The sequence below is a fragment of the Nerophis lumbriciformis genome, linkage group LG11 (genome assembly GCF_033978685.3).
Source record: "Nerophis lumbriciformis linkage group LG11, RoL_Nlum_v2.1, whole genome shotgun sequence".
NCBI classification, from domain to species: Eukaryota; Metazoa; Chordata; class Actinopteri; order Syngnathiformes; family Syngnathidae; genus Nerophis; species Nerophis lumbriciformis.
Window position 1 is genome coordinate 12,294,111 of NC_084558.2, and position 15,338 is coordinate 12,309,448.

The window sequence follows — 15,338 nt, forward strand, 5'->3', positions numbered from 1 at the left end:
TACTGCTTATCCGCTTTTCCAGTTCTACTTGTCTCGCAACAAAGGTGTGTGTGTGTGTGTGTTGAATGAAAGGCTTTGGCGTGTGAAGCATGCTTCCACAGTACATTGTTTGACTGCACAGCACGATAACGCAATCAGTGTTACTTTGTCTCGCTGAGGGCAGGCCTACACAGTCAAAGAAGGGATCACAAATTATAGTACAAGTACGACGCTAAGGAGTTCAGTCTCACTTTAAGGTAAATCTTTTTTCTTTTGAACAACTTTCGGTAATTTAACAATGTTGTAGTGAAGAGTAGGTGTGTTTTGTTCGCACTATCAGGATCTTCAAACCTGCTTGAGGAATGGATTGCAAATGTGAGACAGACAACCCTGAGGATGCACTTCCAGGTAAACCCTGTTTAATATTTTGTCTTCATGGTGTGCTGAAACCACATGGATGTCAATTCATCTCTCATAATCAGAACATTGTAAATGCTGTAAATGAAATGTTAGTACGAACGTCTACTGGTTTGAAAAAATGACAGCAAATGCACTCTTATAATGTGAGTTGTATGTTTTGATTGTTGTGTTGAAATAAGTTGCATTACTATTAACAGATGTGGACAATATTCTATAATTTGGCTTTTTGTGTTTTCATAGATGTTTTTTTTATTCATACTTTATTTTACACCTGTATTAGTATGTGTGTTATTGCTACTACTGTCGAGTGCAGGGGTTCGTGTTAACTTTTTTGACTTCGGGGCCCAACTTTTACACTCAAATATTAACACTGAATTAGTAATCTTACTCTTGATTTTAAACGTATTCAATAGTTATATCTAACTTACTGACAGTGTAACAGAATAAACCTTGTCAAATGATAGATTATTATCAAGGCTTAGGTCAGGCTTATTAGAAAAATAAATAATAATCAAATATATTGCGAAAAAAAGGGACTCAAAACTGATGAAAAATAATTTCCCAAACAGTTACGCAGTGCTAAAATAGATAATTTCTAACAAAACAAGTAATATGTATGTTTCTTAAATAAACTATAAATAAAACTGAAGTGCAAATGAAAATACAGCTTTACCCCTTTTAGTCATAATTTTTACGCTTAAAAAATACTTCTCTATGACTTCAGCTCCGGACTTCTTCTATTTGTTTGATATTGTCATTACTGCCACAAGTGGTAGAAAAGTGTAGTACAACCGAGTACCAATCTATACTGACCACAGCTGGGAAACTGATATTTTTGGGCCCCCGGCCCTATGGTTAAGAAACACTGATCTAGTGTACTGCCGACAGTATTGCACTACAAAACCACAAACTTGTGATAGGGACCGAACTTCATGTTTATTTACAGAGATAAACAAGTGACGTAATCCAATAATCTTCAAAGGATGCACGTAAGAATTTCAAGTAGGACAACACACATTATAATAACATGAACCATTGAGATGCGTTCTTTACAAGCCTTTGATCAGAAGTTTCTTCTTGCACTGGGTCAGATTCTGGCTCGAACATGTAAGGTTGGATGCTAAAATCTGTCGCTGTTACCATTCCTAATAAAACGAAGAATATAGATCTAATGTATGCTATTTCTCAGTACCGAGCAAAAAGTGCATCTCAACAATGGCTTCCAAGGCGAGGAAGCACTTCCAGTCAGCGTGAAGGGGTGGAGCGTAGAGGGGTTCATTTGCATCCAATAAGTTCCGCCTCCCAAAAAACAAAAAAACTCCTTTTCAAAGACAGTTAGAAAAAGGTTTGAAAATGGGTCTGTAAAGCTAAATTTTGACCAAAGCACCACCATTAAAGGCTTTATAGATCACAATATGTTTAAAAATCATATGACCCATTTAAATTATAATTTAATGTAAATTACAGGAGAACTGTAAATGCAAACTCGCATAGAGTAGGTTTGGAGGGATTAGTGTGTATTCCAAAGAGGGGTACAAAAATACAAATTGTATTATTGGTCCAATATTAAGAAAATACAGATACTTTTTACTTGGACATTTTTCATGATTTGATCTGTATCAACACACCTTTTTGTGAATAATTTAACAATTTATAAAATTACTAAATATGACCATGTAAGGGCAGACACATTGTCTTTTTTACATCAAATTATTGGAGCAAAATGAAGTCAAGAGTGCAAAAGACATCAACAAACGCTTATCACGCTTGTATCAGACTGATAGCGATACTACTCTGTGGAATGCTAATGTCATGATTGTCTTCCTTGTTTAGGCTGGTGGATGAACAGCAGCAATATCCAGATTACCGTGGTGGGATATCTTCTCTACAGATTCTCACAGAGTCAGTCACCCAATGACACAAATGTTAGCGACAGTTTGGAAAGAACAAAAAAGCAAATGTATTGACGCACATGTTGTCACACTGATAATAGGCGAGAATCTTGATAATACGAAAGTAACTGAATAAATGTTCAATAATCTGTCACATGCTTCTAGTTTAAAGTTCTCCCTCAGAGAAAAGTGAGGTTATTAAATTGAGCTTTCCTTCTGATTTTCACACAGTAACATACTGATCATTATTATGGGCCTCCTGCAAAGCTTTGTGTTTTATACTAGCAATTTAGCCAATTTTGTATGTTTACCTAAAAATTTGGGATTTTGATCCTTGGTACCATCTTAAAGTATGCCAATTGTTCTCATGTTAGCATGCTAACATTTAAGATAATTTTGTCTGTTTAAATTAAAAAATCTGAGCTTTGCAAAGTTAGCATACTTGCCGCCATTTTACAAGTATGCTAACTTTGCTCATGTTATGTAAGCATTTTATGCTAGCATTTTTAGATAATTTTGTACAATAAACCTAAAAATCTGGGATTTTGGTACTTGGTGTCATTTTACAAGTATGCTAACTGTTTCCATGTCCGCATGCCAACTGTTTATGCTAGCATTTTAGCTAATGTGAATTGTTAAATCTCAAAAAATCATGGATTTTTATACCTGGCGATTCTGATACTTGTTAGTAGCCAACTGCTCCCATGTTAACACGGTAACGATTTATGCTGGCATTTTAGCTAATTGTATTTGTTTAAACCTAAGAATCAGTGCTTTTGACATGTGGCTCCCTCTTAGAAGTATGATCATTTTCTTATGCCTGCATGCTAATGTTAGCATGTGACTATTTATGCTGGTGATTTTGCAAATTTTACGTGTTTAATCTCAAAAAACACATGTTTATACTTGCTGCCATCTTGCATGTTTTTCTATGCCAACATGCTAAAGTTAGCCTGTCACCTTTTTACACTTGCATTTAGCTTATTTATATAGTTGAAACTAAGAATCGTGGATTTTTTTACTCTGTGACAAAACGTAAATATTCTAACAGTTTCTTCGGTAGAATTCAAACATCAGAATATTATTATACTAACAGTGATAGAGAAACTTTTGTAGGATAATTTTGCTTTTGTCTTTAAATAAAAAAGAAATGCCCTAAAGACAGCAAGTTGATCTTTAAAGGGGAACGGCACTTTTTTAAAATTTTGCCTATCATTCACATTCATTATGAAAGACATGACGATGGATGGATTTTTTTAATGCATTCTAAATATTAAATACATTTGATCATAAGTTTGCTTACAATGGAGCCTACGGGAGCCATTCAATTCTGCCTGTAGAGCCCCTAAAAAAACATCCAAATACCTCCATACATGATGTATGTAATGTTATAACAGTCACATTTATAATAACGATTAATATTTACATATTTTGATCATTTTAAGCAAATGCAGTGCATTATTTCAAAAAGCTTTCATGCCTTTTGCAGTTTTTTTTTCTTCATTGCTGATTACTGCTCACTGCTGAGTTAATGAGAGCCAAAAAACTTACTGTGCAATAGTATAGAATAGAATAGAAAGCACTTTATTGATCCCTGGGGGAAATTCAGCACCACAGTTCGCTCACAATAGACAATAATAATAATAAAAAATATAATATATTATATAACATATATAATATATTATATATATAATATATGAATAATATCAGTATATTATAAATATACTCTACATTTAAGTACAGTCAAGAAGGAACATATGCATTATACAGTCTCTGCTGTCATTAGGATGCCGATTGCTGGGATGTTCATATATTCCCAATTAAATAAAAAATGACTCATAATCCTCACGAAGAAACGAGGTAGAGGGGAACAAGCGTCTTTTCGTGTCGTTCTCGCCATTTTCGGGTCCTATATGGCTGTGAAAGTGTACCAACTTGTCGGAATACCTACTCAGACTTCTTCTGTCCAGGTGAGATGGATGATTTATGATCTCCAATAAACTTACAAGGAGCAAGGAAGCGAGGAAACAGCAGACCACTCAATGATGTAAACATAGGGACACACGGAAGTGATCATGGCGCCACTAAAAATAGTTTGTCTGTGTTAGCGCATATAACAACAATATCACTAATACTTGGTTTATATTCAAGTCATGGAATGTAAATTGAATATTGTCGGCGCTTTTTGAATGGTTATCAGATTTTACGGATGGAATACTGGAGCTCTCATTGGCTCTGCTGTAAACTGACTTTTATTTAGGTTTATTTGGTATTTAGAATGCTTATTTTTTTAAATCCAGCCGTCATGTTTTTCATAATGATTGTGAAAGATAGGCAAAATTCTAAAAAAAAATGTGCAGTTCCCCTTTAAGCAACCTAGGTTTAGAAGTTCACAGCACCTTTGGTATTTTCTAGTTATTAATATTATTTGTGCTTTGAAATAACAAGATGCAATTTTCTGGAAGCAATGATTTGAGTGAAACTGTCTTATCCCCGCAGCCCTTCCTGCACTGATCAGATGGCCAATTCGTATCTTCTGCTCCATAACTGGTGAGTTACGTGATGCTCATATACAAGAAGTCAAAGGTAGTCACGTGCTACCTATTTTAGCCCTTTAATATCACACTCAGAACTTTATATAATGTGCATAATACAAATGATTATGTTGTGTTGCTTACTGCAGGTCTGTCAGCTCTTTGGGGCTGGGTGAGCCGCCTTGTAGGGACCCTCCGAGGTACAACATAGAAAAAGAATCCCTTAAAAACACAAAAAAACAACGCTGACCTGACAGCCATGCTTTGTATTACAGGAATCCAGAGTCTGTGTAAAGGGCTGTCTCGAATTTGGAAATTCTTTGTAGGTAAATGCACTTTTTTAGAAATTGTCAATGTTTTTCTGTTTTTATTAAATAAAGAGTGTTGTTAAAATGCATGTTGAAATCGGTGGAGGGATTTTAATTTTTTTTTTACGAACAAATGAAAAAAAATTAACAATCACAATAATCAAATTCCTCCATCAGCAATTTCATCCAAATTCAAATGGATGCTTCCTATCATCAGCGCCATCACAGGTCAGTCCTTTCATACATCTTGCATGTATTTTTATTTAATATTAAATAATACAGAGTAGGGCAGGTCTATTCAACTCAATTGTTTTGGGGGCCAAATTTCCACAGACCTACAGTACTTCTCTCTTTTGTATTATACTTATTTTGTATATTCTTGAAAATCTGCTGTTTTTAAGGACCTAAAAGCTAGTCAAACATCTTCTGTTTGACAGCACTTCAATGTTTGTATCTGCTGCAAATACGTTTTTTGAACTCGCAGGTTGGTCTGGTGTTATTACCGGGCCGGATTTGGCGCTGTAGTTGATTTTTTTTTTTTTTTTAAATCCACCCATGAAGAGGTTATTTTCCATGAACATGAACATATTATTGTGGTGCTTTAGTGTGACAAAGTCCAACATAGTTCTTGCCACACCTCACTGTCTTGTATCTGTAATAGTAGTAGTGCCTGAGCTCTCTGACTCTAGTCGCCAAGCAATATTATTAGTGTTGTCGAGTGATTTGGGGAAAAAAAAGAAGCAATTAATCAATCTAATTAATCTTTTTTTAATCCCACCTCAAAATGCTGAAAAAAAGCCTTTAACTTTTGATATTTCCATTTAAATTCATCACATTTAGATTGGTAACAAAAAAGTGGCTTCATAAAATAATTGTATGTTTTTAATAGACTTGAACCGAGACAAATGAACATATTGACAGACAGAAAATGTAGTACGTTTTTTCAGTCACTCTTACAAATAATGGAGTTCTTAAATTCTTTTTTATTATACAGTGGAACCTCAATTTAAGAACCCCTCTTTTTGTAAACTTTTTGATTTACGAACTATTAGATTGAGCCAAGTAAGCCTCTGTGTACAAACATTTCATTCATAGGCATTTTGTGCTTGCTCGTATTGGAAGATTGAAAGTTTTTAATTGTGATGAGAACTTACTTTTCTGGAAAAGGGTGCCAAAGCGGATTTATATCACAGCGAATGAAAAAGCACTCCCTCTCACTCAGCGGCGTCTTTTCCAAGAGCACACACACTCACACAGGCCCCCGCCCCATCTGCTCCTTTCTCTCGCTTGAAAGTGGATTTTGCATTTTTAAATGTTTATTATTGTAGCAATATGGTTGTTAAAGATAAGGATTTTGGAGATTTCTGATCGTTTGTGAGGGCACTGAAGGGACTTATGTGTGTGTGCACGTGTTGGCAGAGCAGCTGCATACAGGACAGTTCAGCTTGTCGTTGTTTTGGCTTGCTAATTAAGAGATAGTTGATTCATCACCCCCCTGTTATGTTTGTTTGATATACAGTACCATTAAGCACTTTATATTGTGTTCAGAGTGTACAAACCTTCACGTTTAATCACCAAAATGATTCCTGAGCGCAGCCACCGCTGCTGCTCACTGCTCCCCTCACCTCCCAGGGGGTGGAACAAGGGGATGGGTCAAATGCAGAGGGTAATTTCACCACACATAGTGTGTGTGTGACTATCAGTGGTACGTTAACTTTTAAAATAATGACTATTGGCAAGACAAGGACAAGATCACGGGTACAAGCGGCCGAAATGAGTTTCCTCCGCCGGGTGGCGGGGCTCTCCCTTAGAGATAGGGTGAGAAGCTCTGTCATCCGGGGGGAGCTCAAAGTAAAGCCGCTGCTCCTCCACATCGAGAGGAGCCAGATGAGGTGGTTCGGGCATCTGGTCAGGATGCCACCCGAGCGCCTCCCTAAGGAGGTGTTTAGGGCATGTCCGACCGGTAGGAGCCCACGAGGAAGACCCAGGACACGTTGGGAAGACTATGTCTCCCGGCTGGCCTGGGAACGCCTCGGGATCCCCCGGGAGGAGCTGGACGAAGTGGCTGGGGAGAGGGAAGTCTGGGCTTCCCTGCTTAGGCTGCTGCCCCCGCGACCCGACCTCGGATAAGCGGAAGAAGATGGATGGATGGATGGATGGACTATTGGCAAGGCTGGAACCAATTATTCATATTTACATTGTTTCTTATGGAGAAGTGTGCTTCACTATACAGACTTTTCGATTAACACAACCTGTTCAAGAACCAAGTTCATAAATCAAAGTTCCAATGTATGTTTTAGGATTTTTGGAAATATACCTGACTAACTTCTTGCCACCGATGCAGGGTCATCGGGTGCTGGTTCTTTGGAGCTTGAGAGAACCAAACTGAACCTCTCCAGTCCAGTAAAATCAAGCCTCAGACTGATCCTCCTCGGTCCTGCTGGAGGGGGACGCACCTCAGTGGCAAACACTTTGTTGGGATGCAGTGTAGCGCAGGCTGAGGGACCGCTCATGGAGAGCACCATAAGAAGGTCTGTAGTAGATGGTAGAGAGGTCACCGTGATTGACACCCCCGATCTTCTGGGCCCCTCGTTGGGGAGAAACCAGAAAGCGAGAGAAACTTTGAGGAGCGTTCACCTTGCAGGCCCTGGTCCAGACGCCATCCTGCTAGTGATGCGGGCGCCACGCTCCAGCAAGAACGTGCAGCTGGACGCTTTGCGATTGATCCGAGCTGCCATGGAGCTGTTTGGAGATGAGATCCTAGAGTACATCATCCCAGTCCTCACCCATGCTGACTGTCTGGGTCGAAAGCGCACCATTGAGCAACTGCTGGATGTGGATGCCGGAAGTCTGAAGAGACTGACATCTCTATGTGGTCAGAGGCCTGCGTTGCTGGACACCAGGCCCGATCAGCCGCCGGAGGTGCATAGCGGCGCACGCAGGGAGCTGGTGACACGCGTGATGGAGCTGAAAGCCACGAGGGGACATTTTTTTGTACACGAGCTGCAGAGGAGGGAGGAGCGCTTCAGAGAGGAGCTGCTTGGTGACATGATGTCGGCACTGGCCAGAAAAGTGGACTACATGTAAAGCAGGCATGTCCAAAGTGCGGCCTAGGGCTCTTTTCATTGGCCTTGGGCATATTCTAATAAGAATGTAAGATATTACACTAATAAATATTTAAATTTTGTGGAATACCACAAACTAAGATGCCAGTGTTTCTTCAAATAGCTTAGCATATACCAAGCTACAACGGATTAGTTTTGTATTCAATTGCCATGCAATTTTTGAATACGTGCTACCTTTTGATCAGAGTAAAATTAAAGTGTCATCGAGGTCAAATATATTTTTTGTGCAACCAATGTTTTCGCACGTTCTGGTGAGAGGTCGCCACAATGAGACAATCTCATTAAGATTTGGCTTGGATTTACACCAACGTATTTAATGACACAAACCCATGCATCTCTCTGTCAAGTGAAGGCAGAAATGAGTAGCATCACACCATGCACCTGTTTGTACAAACTATAATTATATGATAATAACATTCACCTCTTCCTGACAGTGCTAATACAAACAGTTTGCATGCTTCACATCAGACATTTAAGTTGAAACAACATCAAATTACTTTTTTCTTTTAAGCCGTGTTTAAAGTGTTAAGGTACTTTTACCTGATACACAACTTACTCAGGTCTATGAAAAATATGAGTTAAATGTACCAAAAGAGAATGTACAAAATCCCAAACGAGTGAAGTTGGCACGTTGTGTAAATCGTAAATAAAAACAGAATACAATGATTTGCAAATCCTTTTCAACTTATATTCAATTGAATAAACTGTAAAGACAAGATACTTAATGTTTGAACTGAGAAACTTATTTATATAAACTTTTTGCAAATAATCATTAACTTAGAATTTAATGTCAGCAACACATTGCAAAAAAGTTGGCACAGGGGCATTTTTTACCACTGTGTTACATGGCCTTTCCTTTTAACAACACTCAGTAAACGTTTGGGAACTGAGGAGACACATTTTTGAAGCTTTTCAGGTGGAATTATTTACCATTCTTGCTTGATGTACAGCTTAAGTTGATCAACAGTCCGGGTCTCCGTTGTCGTATTTTAGGCTTCATAATGCGCCACACATTTTCAATGGGGGACCGGTCTGGACTACAGGCAGGCCAGTCTAGTAACCGCACTCTTTTACTACGAAGACACACTGTTGTGACACGTGCAGAATGTGGTTTGGCATTGTCCTGCTGAAATAAGCAGGGGCGTCTATGAAAAAGATGTTGCTTGGATGGCAACATATGTTGCTCCAAAACCTGTATGTACTTTGCAGCATTAATGGTACCTTCACAGATGTGTACGTTACCCATGTCTTGGGCACTAATACACCCCCATACCATCACAGATGCTGGCTTTTGAACTTTGCGTTTAGAACATTCCGTATGGTTCTTTTCCTCTTTGTTCCGGAGGACACGACGGCCACAGTTTCCAAAAACAAATTTAAATGTGGACTCGTCAGACCACAGAACACTTTTCCACTTTGCATCAGTCCATCTCAGATGAGCACAGGCCCAGCGAAGCCGGCAGCGTTCCTGGGTGTTGTTGATAAATGGCTTTCGCTTTGCATAGTAGAGTTTTAACTTGCACTTACAGATGTAGCGACGAATTGAGTTACCGACAGTGGTTTTCTGGAGTGTTCCTGAGCCCATGTGGTGATATCCTTTACACACTGATGTCTGTTTTTAATGCAGTACGGCCTGAGGGATCCAAGGTCTGTTATATTATCGCTTACGTACAGTGATTTCCCCAGATTCTCTGAACCTTTTGATGATATTTCGGACCGTAGATGGTGAAATCCCTAAATTCCTTGCAATAGCTCCTTGAGAAATGTTGTTCTTAAACTGTTCGACAGTTTGCTCACGCATTTGTTCACAAAGTGGTGACCCTCACCCCATCCGTGTTTGTGAATGACTGAGCATTTAATAGAAGCTGTTTTTATACCCAATCATGGCACCCACCTGTTCCCAATTAGCCTGTTCACCTGTGGGATGTTCCAAATAAGTGTTTGATGAGCATTCCTCAACTTTCTCCGTCTTTTTTGCCACTTGTGCCAGCTTTTTTTGAAACATGTTGCAGGCATCAAATTCCAAATGAGCTAATATTTGCAAAAAATAACAAAGTTGAACAATTTGACCGTTAAGTATCTTGTCTTTGCAGTCTATTCAATTGAATATAGATTGAAAAGGATTTGCAATCATTGTATTCTGTTTTTATTTACGATGTACACAACATGCCAACTTCACTGGTTTTGGGTTTTGTATGTTAAACCAACTCAATATCTTTAAGTTATTACAACTTTTGTCAAACATTTAGGTTTACAGTTCTCAGTATATTTAATTATTTTGGACGTGGTAGAGGAGTTTGCGTGTCCCAATGATCCTAGGAGCTATGTTGTCCGGGGGCTTCTATGCCCCCTGGTAGGGTCTCCCAAGGCAAACTGGTCCTAGGTGAGGGATCAGACAAAGAGCAGCTCGAAGATCTCTATGAATAACACTGACAAGGAACCCAGATTTCCCTCGCCCGGACGCGGGTCACCGGGGCCCCCCTCTGGAGCCAGGCCCGGAGGTGGGGCACGATGGCGAGCGCCTGGTGGCCGGGCCTGTCCCCATGGGGCCCGGCCGGGCACAGCCCGAAGAGGCAACGTGGGTCCCCCCTCCAATGGGCTCACCACCCATAGCAGGGGTCATAGAGGTCGGGTGCGATGTGAGCTGGGCGGAAGCCGAAGGCAGGGCACTTGGCGGTCCGATCCTCGGCTACAGAAGCTAGCTCTTGGGACGTGGAACGTCACCTCGCTGGGGGGGAAGGAGCCTGAGCTAGTGCGCGAGGTGGAGAAGTTCCGGCTGGATATAGTCGGACTCACTTCGACGCACAGCAAGGGCTCTGGAACCAGTTCTCTCGAGAGGGGCTGGACTCTCTTCCACTCTGGCGTTGCCGGCAGTGAGAGGCGACGGGCTGGGGTGGCAATTCTTGTTTCCCCCCGGCTCAGAGCCTGTACGTTGGAGTTCAACCCGGTGGACGAGAGGGTAGCTTCCCTCCGCCTTCGGGTGGGGGAACGGGTCCTGACTGTGGTTTGCGCTTACGCGCCAAACCGCAGCTCAGAGTACCCACCCTTTTTGGATTCACTTGAGGGAGTACTTGAGAGTGCTCCCCCGGGTGATTCCCTCGTTCTACAGGGGGACTTCAATGCTCATGTTGGCAGCGACAGTGAAACCTGGAGAGGCGTGATTGGGAAGAATGGCTGCCCGGATCTGAACCCGAGCGGTGTTTTGTTATTGGACTTTTGTGCCCGTCACAGATTGTCCATAACGAACACCATGTTCAAACATAAGGGTGTCCATATGTGCACTTGGCACCAGGACACCCTAGGCCGCAGTTCCATGATCGACTTTGTAGTTGTGTCATCGGATTTGCGGCCTCATGTTTTGGACACTCGGGTGAAGAGAGGGGCGGAGCTTTCTACCGATCACCACCTGGTGGTGAGTTGGCTGCGATGGTGGGGGAGGATGCCGGACAGACCTGGCAGGCCCAAACGCATTGTGAGGGTTTGCTGGGAACGTCTAGCAGAGTCTCCTGTCAGAGAGAGTTTCAATTCCCACCTCCGGAAGAACTTTGAACATGTCACGAGGGAGGTGCTGGACATTGAGTCCGAATGGACCATGTTCCACGCCTCTATTGTCGAGGCGGCTGATTGGAGCTGTGGCCGCAAGGTAGTTGGTGCTTGTCGTGGCGGTAATCCTAGAACCCGTTGGTGGACACCGGCGGTGAGGGATGCCGTTAAGCTGAAGAAGGAGTCCTATCAGGTTCTTTTGGCTCATAGGACTCCTGAGACAGTGGACAAGTACCGACAGGCCAAGCGGTGTGCGGCTTCAGCGGTCGCAGAGGCAAAAACTCGGACATGGGAGGAGTTCGGTGAGGCCATGGAAAACGACTTCCGGACGGCTTCGAAGCAATTCTGGACCACCATCCGCCGCCTCAGGAAGGGGAAGCAGTGCACTATCAACACCGTGTATGGCGAGGATGGTGTTCTGCTGACCTCGACTGCGGATGTTGTGGATCGGTGGAGGGAATACTTCGAAGACCTCCTCAATCCCACCAACACGTCTTCCTATGAGGAAGCAGTGCCTGGGGAGTCTGTGGTGGGCTCTCCTATTTCTGGGGCTGAGGTTGCTGAGGTAGTTAAAAAGCTCCTTGGTGGCAAGGCCCCGGGGCTAGATGAGATCCGCCCGGAGTTCCTTAAGGCTCTGGATGCTGTGGGGCTGTCTTGGTTGACAAGACTCTGCAGCATCGCGTGGACATCGGGGGCGGTACCACTGGATTGGCAGACCGGGGTGGTGGTTCCTCTCTTTAAGAAGGGGAACCGGAGGGTGTGTTCTAACTATCGTGGGATCACACTCCTCAGCCTTCCCGGTAAGGTCTATTCAGGTGTACTGGAGAGGAGGCTACGCCGGATAGTCGAACCTCGGATTCAGGAGGAACAGTGTGGTTTTCGTCCTGGTCGTGGAACTGTGGACCAGCTCTATACTCTCGGCAGGGTCCTTGAGGGTGCATGGGAGTTTGCCCAACCAGTCTACATGTGTTTTGTGGACTTGGAGAAGGCATTCGACCGTGTCCCTCGGGAAGTCCTGTGGGGAGTGCTCAGGGAGTATGGGGTATCGGACTGTCTGATTGTGGCAGTCCGCTCCCTGTATGCTCAGTGCCAGAGCTTGGTCCGCATTGCCGGTAGTAAGTCGGACACGTTTCCAGTGAGGGTTGGACTCCGCCAAGGCTGCCCTTTGTCACCGATTCTGTTCATAACTTTTATGGACAGAATTTCTAGGCGCAGTCAAGGCGTTGAGGGGATCCGGTTTGGTGGCTGCAGGATTAGGTCTCTGCTTTTTGCAGATGATGTGGTCCTGATGGCTTCATCTGGCCAGGATCTTCAGCTCTCGCTGGATCGGTTCGCAGCCGAGTGTGAAGCGACTGGGATGAGAATCAGCACCTCCAAATCCGAGTCCATGGTTCTCGCCCGGAAAAGGGTGGAGTGCCATCTCCGGGTTGGGGAGGAGATCTTGCCCCACGTGGAGGAGTTCAAGTACCTCGGAGTCTTGTTCACGAGTGAGGGAAGAGTGGATCGTGAGATCGACAGGCGGATCGGTGCGGCGTCTTCAGTAATGCGGACGCTGTATCGATCCGTTGTGGTGAAGAAGGAGCTGAGCCGGAAGGCAAAGCTCTCAATTTACCAGTCGATCTACGTTCCCATCCTCACCTATGGTCATGAGCTTTGGGTTATGACCGAAAGGACAAGATCACGGGTACAAGCGGCTGAAATGAGTTTCCTCCGCCGGGTAGCGGGGCTCTCCCTTAGAGATAGGGTGAGAAGCTCTGCCATCCGGGAGGAGCTCAAAGTAAAGCCACTGCTCCTCCACATCGAGAGGAGCCAGATGAGGTGGTTCGGGCATCTGGTCAGGATGCCACCCGAACGCCTCCCTAGGGAGGTGTTTAGGGCACGTCCGACCGGTAGGAGGCCGCGGGGAAGACCCAGGACACGTTGGGAAGACTATGTCTCCCGGCTGGCCTGGGAACGCCTCGGGGTCCCACAGGAAGAGCTGGACGAAGTGGCTGGGGAGAGGGAAGTCTGGGCTTCCCTGCTTAGGCTGCTGCCCCCGCGACCCGACCTCGGATAAGCGGAAGAAGTTGGATGGATGGATGGATTCAGTTTTATGGTCGAAATCACTTCTTTAGCTGGTCAACCCTGCTTCTTTTCTGCTGTGGCATCAAACAAATAAACAAACAAGAAAAAGGACACCCTGTTACAGAAGGCCATGCTTCAGCTTGCGACCTGACCCCAGGAAGCAGAGACGGTAAGTAAAAATATGTGTTTGCACCAATGTGGTCGAAGCAGTGGCCTACAGGTAAGTCAAAAACTAGCCAGATATAGATGCAAAAAAAAAAAAAAAAACACCACAGAAAACCGAGGCAGAGACTTTGCTGGCTTGCGTAGCAAACACATAAAGAACACATTGAACCAGCGCCATTTAACTGACGACACTGACTTATGGTGATCCTCCTGTCTGCCAATCACAAACTTATGTGGTTACTCTGATCTTGGTGCGCAATAGGGGTATTAAGATAGTCTTTTTTTGTTTTATTTTTATTTATACATAGTGCAACAACATAATTTCCTCATTGTGGGATGAATAAAAATCTATAGCTATCTAAAGTTGCAGCCAGACATGCCAAACAGGAAATGGAACTTAAAATAAGAGTGCTGGACAGAAAATAGAAACCAAAATATCAAACAAGTCCACACCTATGACACAAAGCAAAGGCAAAACTCTTGCTAATCACTGAGTTGAAGTCTTGGTTGGTATTGTACAGCTAAACATTGCGATCAAATCAAACAGCGGAATAGAATTCCCAAACAAAGAATCCCATGTGTTGGAGTCGCAACCTCTGCTTTTTTTATTACTAAATAAGACTGCTGAATAAGCCACCATGGGACCAAAGAAAGTTGCGAGTGACAGCACTTTGATAAAAAGGTACAAATAAAACACTGAACTCAAGAAAAAAAAGTTACAATTGTACAATACAATTAACTACATAAATAGTGATTCCAAAAAGGCTTTAAAAGTCACATACCTTGCCATTTGAAGCAAGATGATTTGAATAATTGGGTGAAAATTGTGTTTTCAATGCGTAATATGCAAGAACTTATCCCACAAAATGTCTGACTTTCAGGGCCTTTTTATTTTTGTGCCCAGCACGACATTGTCATTAGAGCTGGAAAAAGCTGGAAATTGAGAAAATGTGTCACGATGAACATTACATTCCAATGCGTTCACACGGGATTGTTATGGAGATTAGCTGCACTGAGGGGAAAAAACTTAGTGGAACTTTTTGCTGTAAACATATGACAAATGTTATCCCCAGCCAGCTGTGTTGGCCAGAGACATACAGTACATGTGTGTTCTTCTCAGCAATTACAGACAAAATCATTTCATGATCTTGAAAATGTTAAAGTAATACCAACATTTGCAGTGTATAATAAAGTACAACTTAAGGGTTAAATTTTATTTAAAACATAAACAACATGTTTACTACCATCTAAATACGCTTTTTAACATAACAAGAGTCTAGAGATGAAATAACAGCCTTTGGTCACCTT

General features: G+C 42.6%; 1 protein-coding gene across 2 annotated transcripts; it reads left to right on the forward strand.

The window, feature by feature from the left end:
* The first annotated feature begins 94 nt into the window (after positions 1-94).
* On the forward strand, positions 95-8,338 carry LOC133610765 (uncharacterized). 2 transcript variants are annotated; one of them, XM_061967366.1, is made up of 8 exons: positions 95-236; positions 320-387; positions 2,233-2,301; positions 4,791-4,841; positions 4,975-5,025; positions 5,101-5,151; positions 5,311-5,361; positions 7,478-8,338. In XM_061967366.1, exons 2-8 carry the CDS (start codon positions 342-344, stop codon positions 8,218-8,220), a joined length of 1,062 nt encoding a protein of 353 aa, XP_061823350.1. In that variant the 5' UTR covers positions 95-236; positions 320-341; the 3' UTR covers positions 8,221-8,338. The 2 variants fall into 2 exon arrangements, with proteins under 2 accessions (XP_061823350.1, XP_061823352.1); XM_061967368.1 differs by lacking the exon at positions 5,311-5,361.
* Positions 8,339-15,338: the final 7,000 nt, after the last annotated feature.

Bases quoted from the DNA above. Each gene is read 5' to 3' on its own strand.
- LOC133610765 (XM_061967366.1), top strand. From the start codon at position 342: ATGGATTGCAAATGTGAGACAGACAACCCTGAGGATGCACTTCCAG. The intron at 388-2,232 runs GTAAACCCTGTT...TTCCTTGTTTAG, and splicing joins CCCTGAGGATGCACTTCCAG to GCTGGTGGATGAACAGCAGC. The intron at 5,152-5,310 runs GTAAATGCACTT...TTCCTCCATCAG, and splicing joins AATTTGGAAATTCTTTGTAG to CAATTTCATCCAAATTCAAA.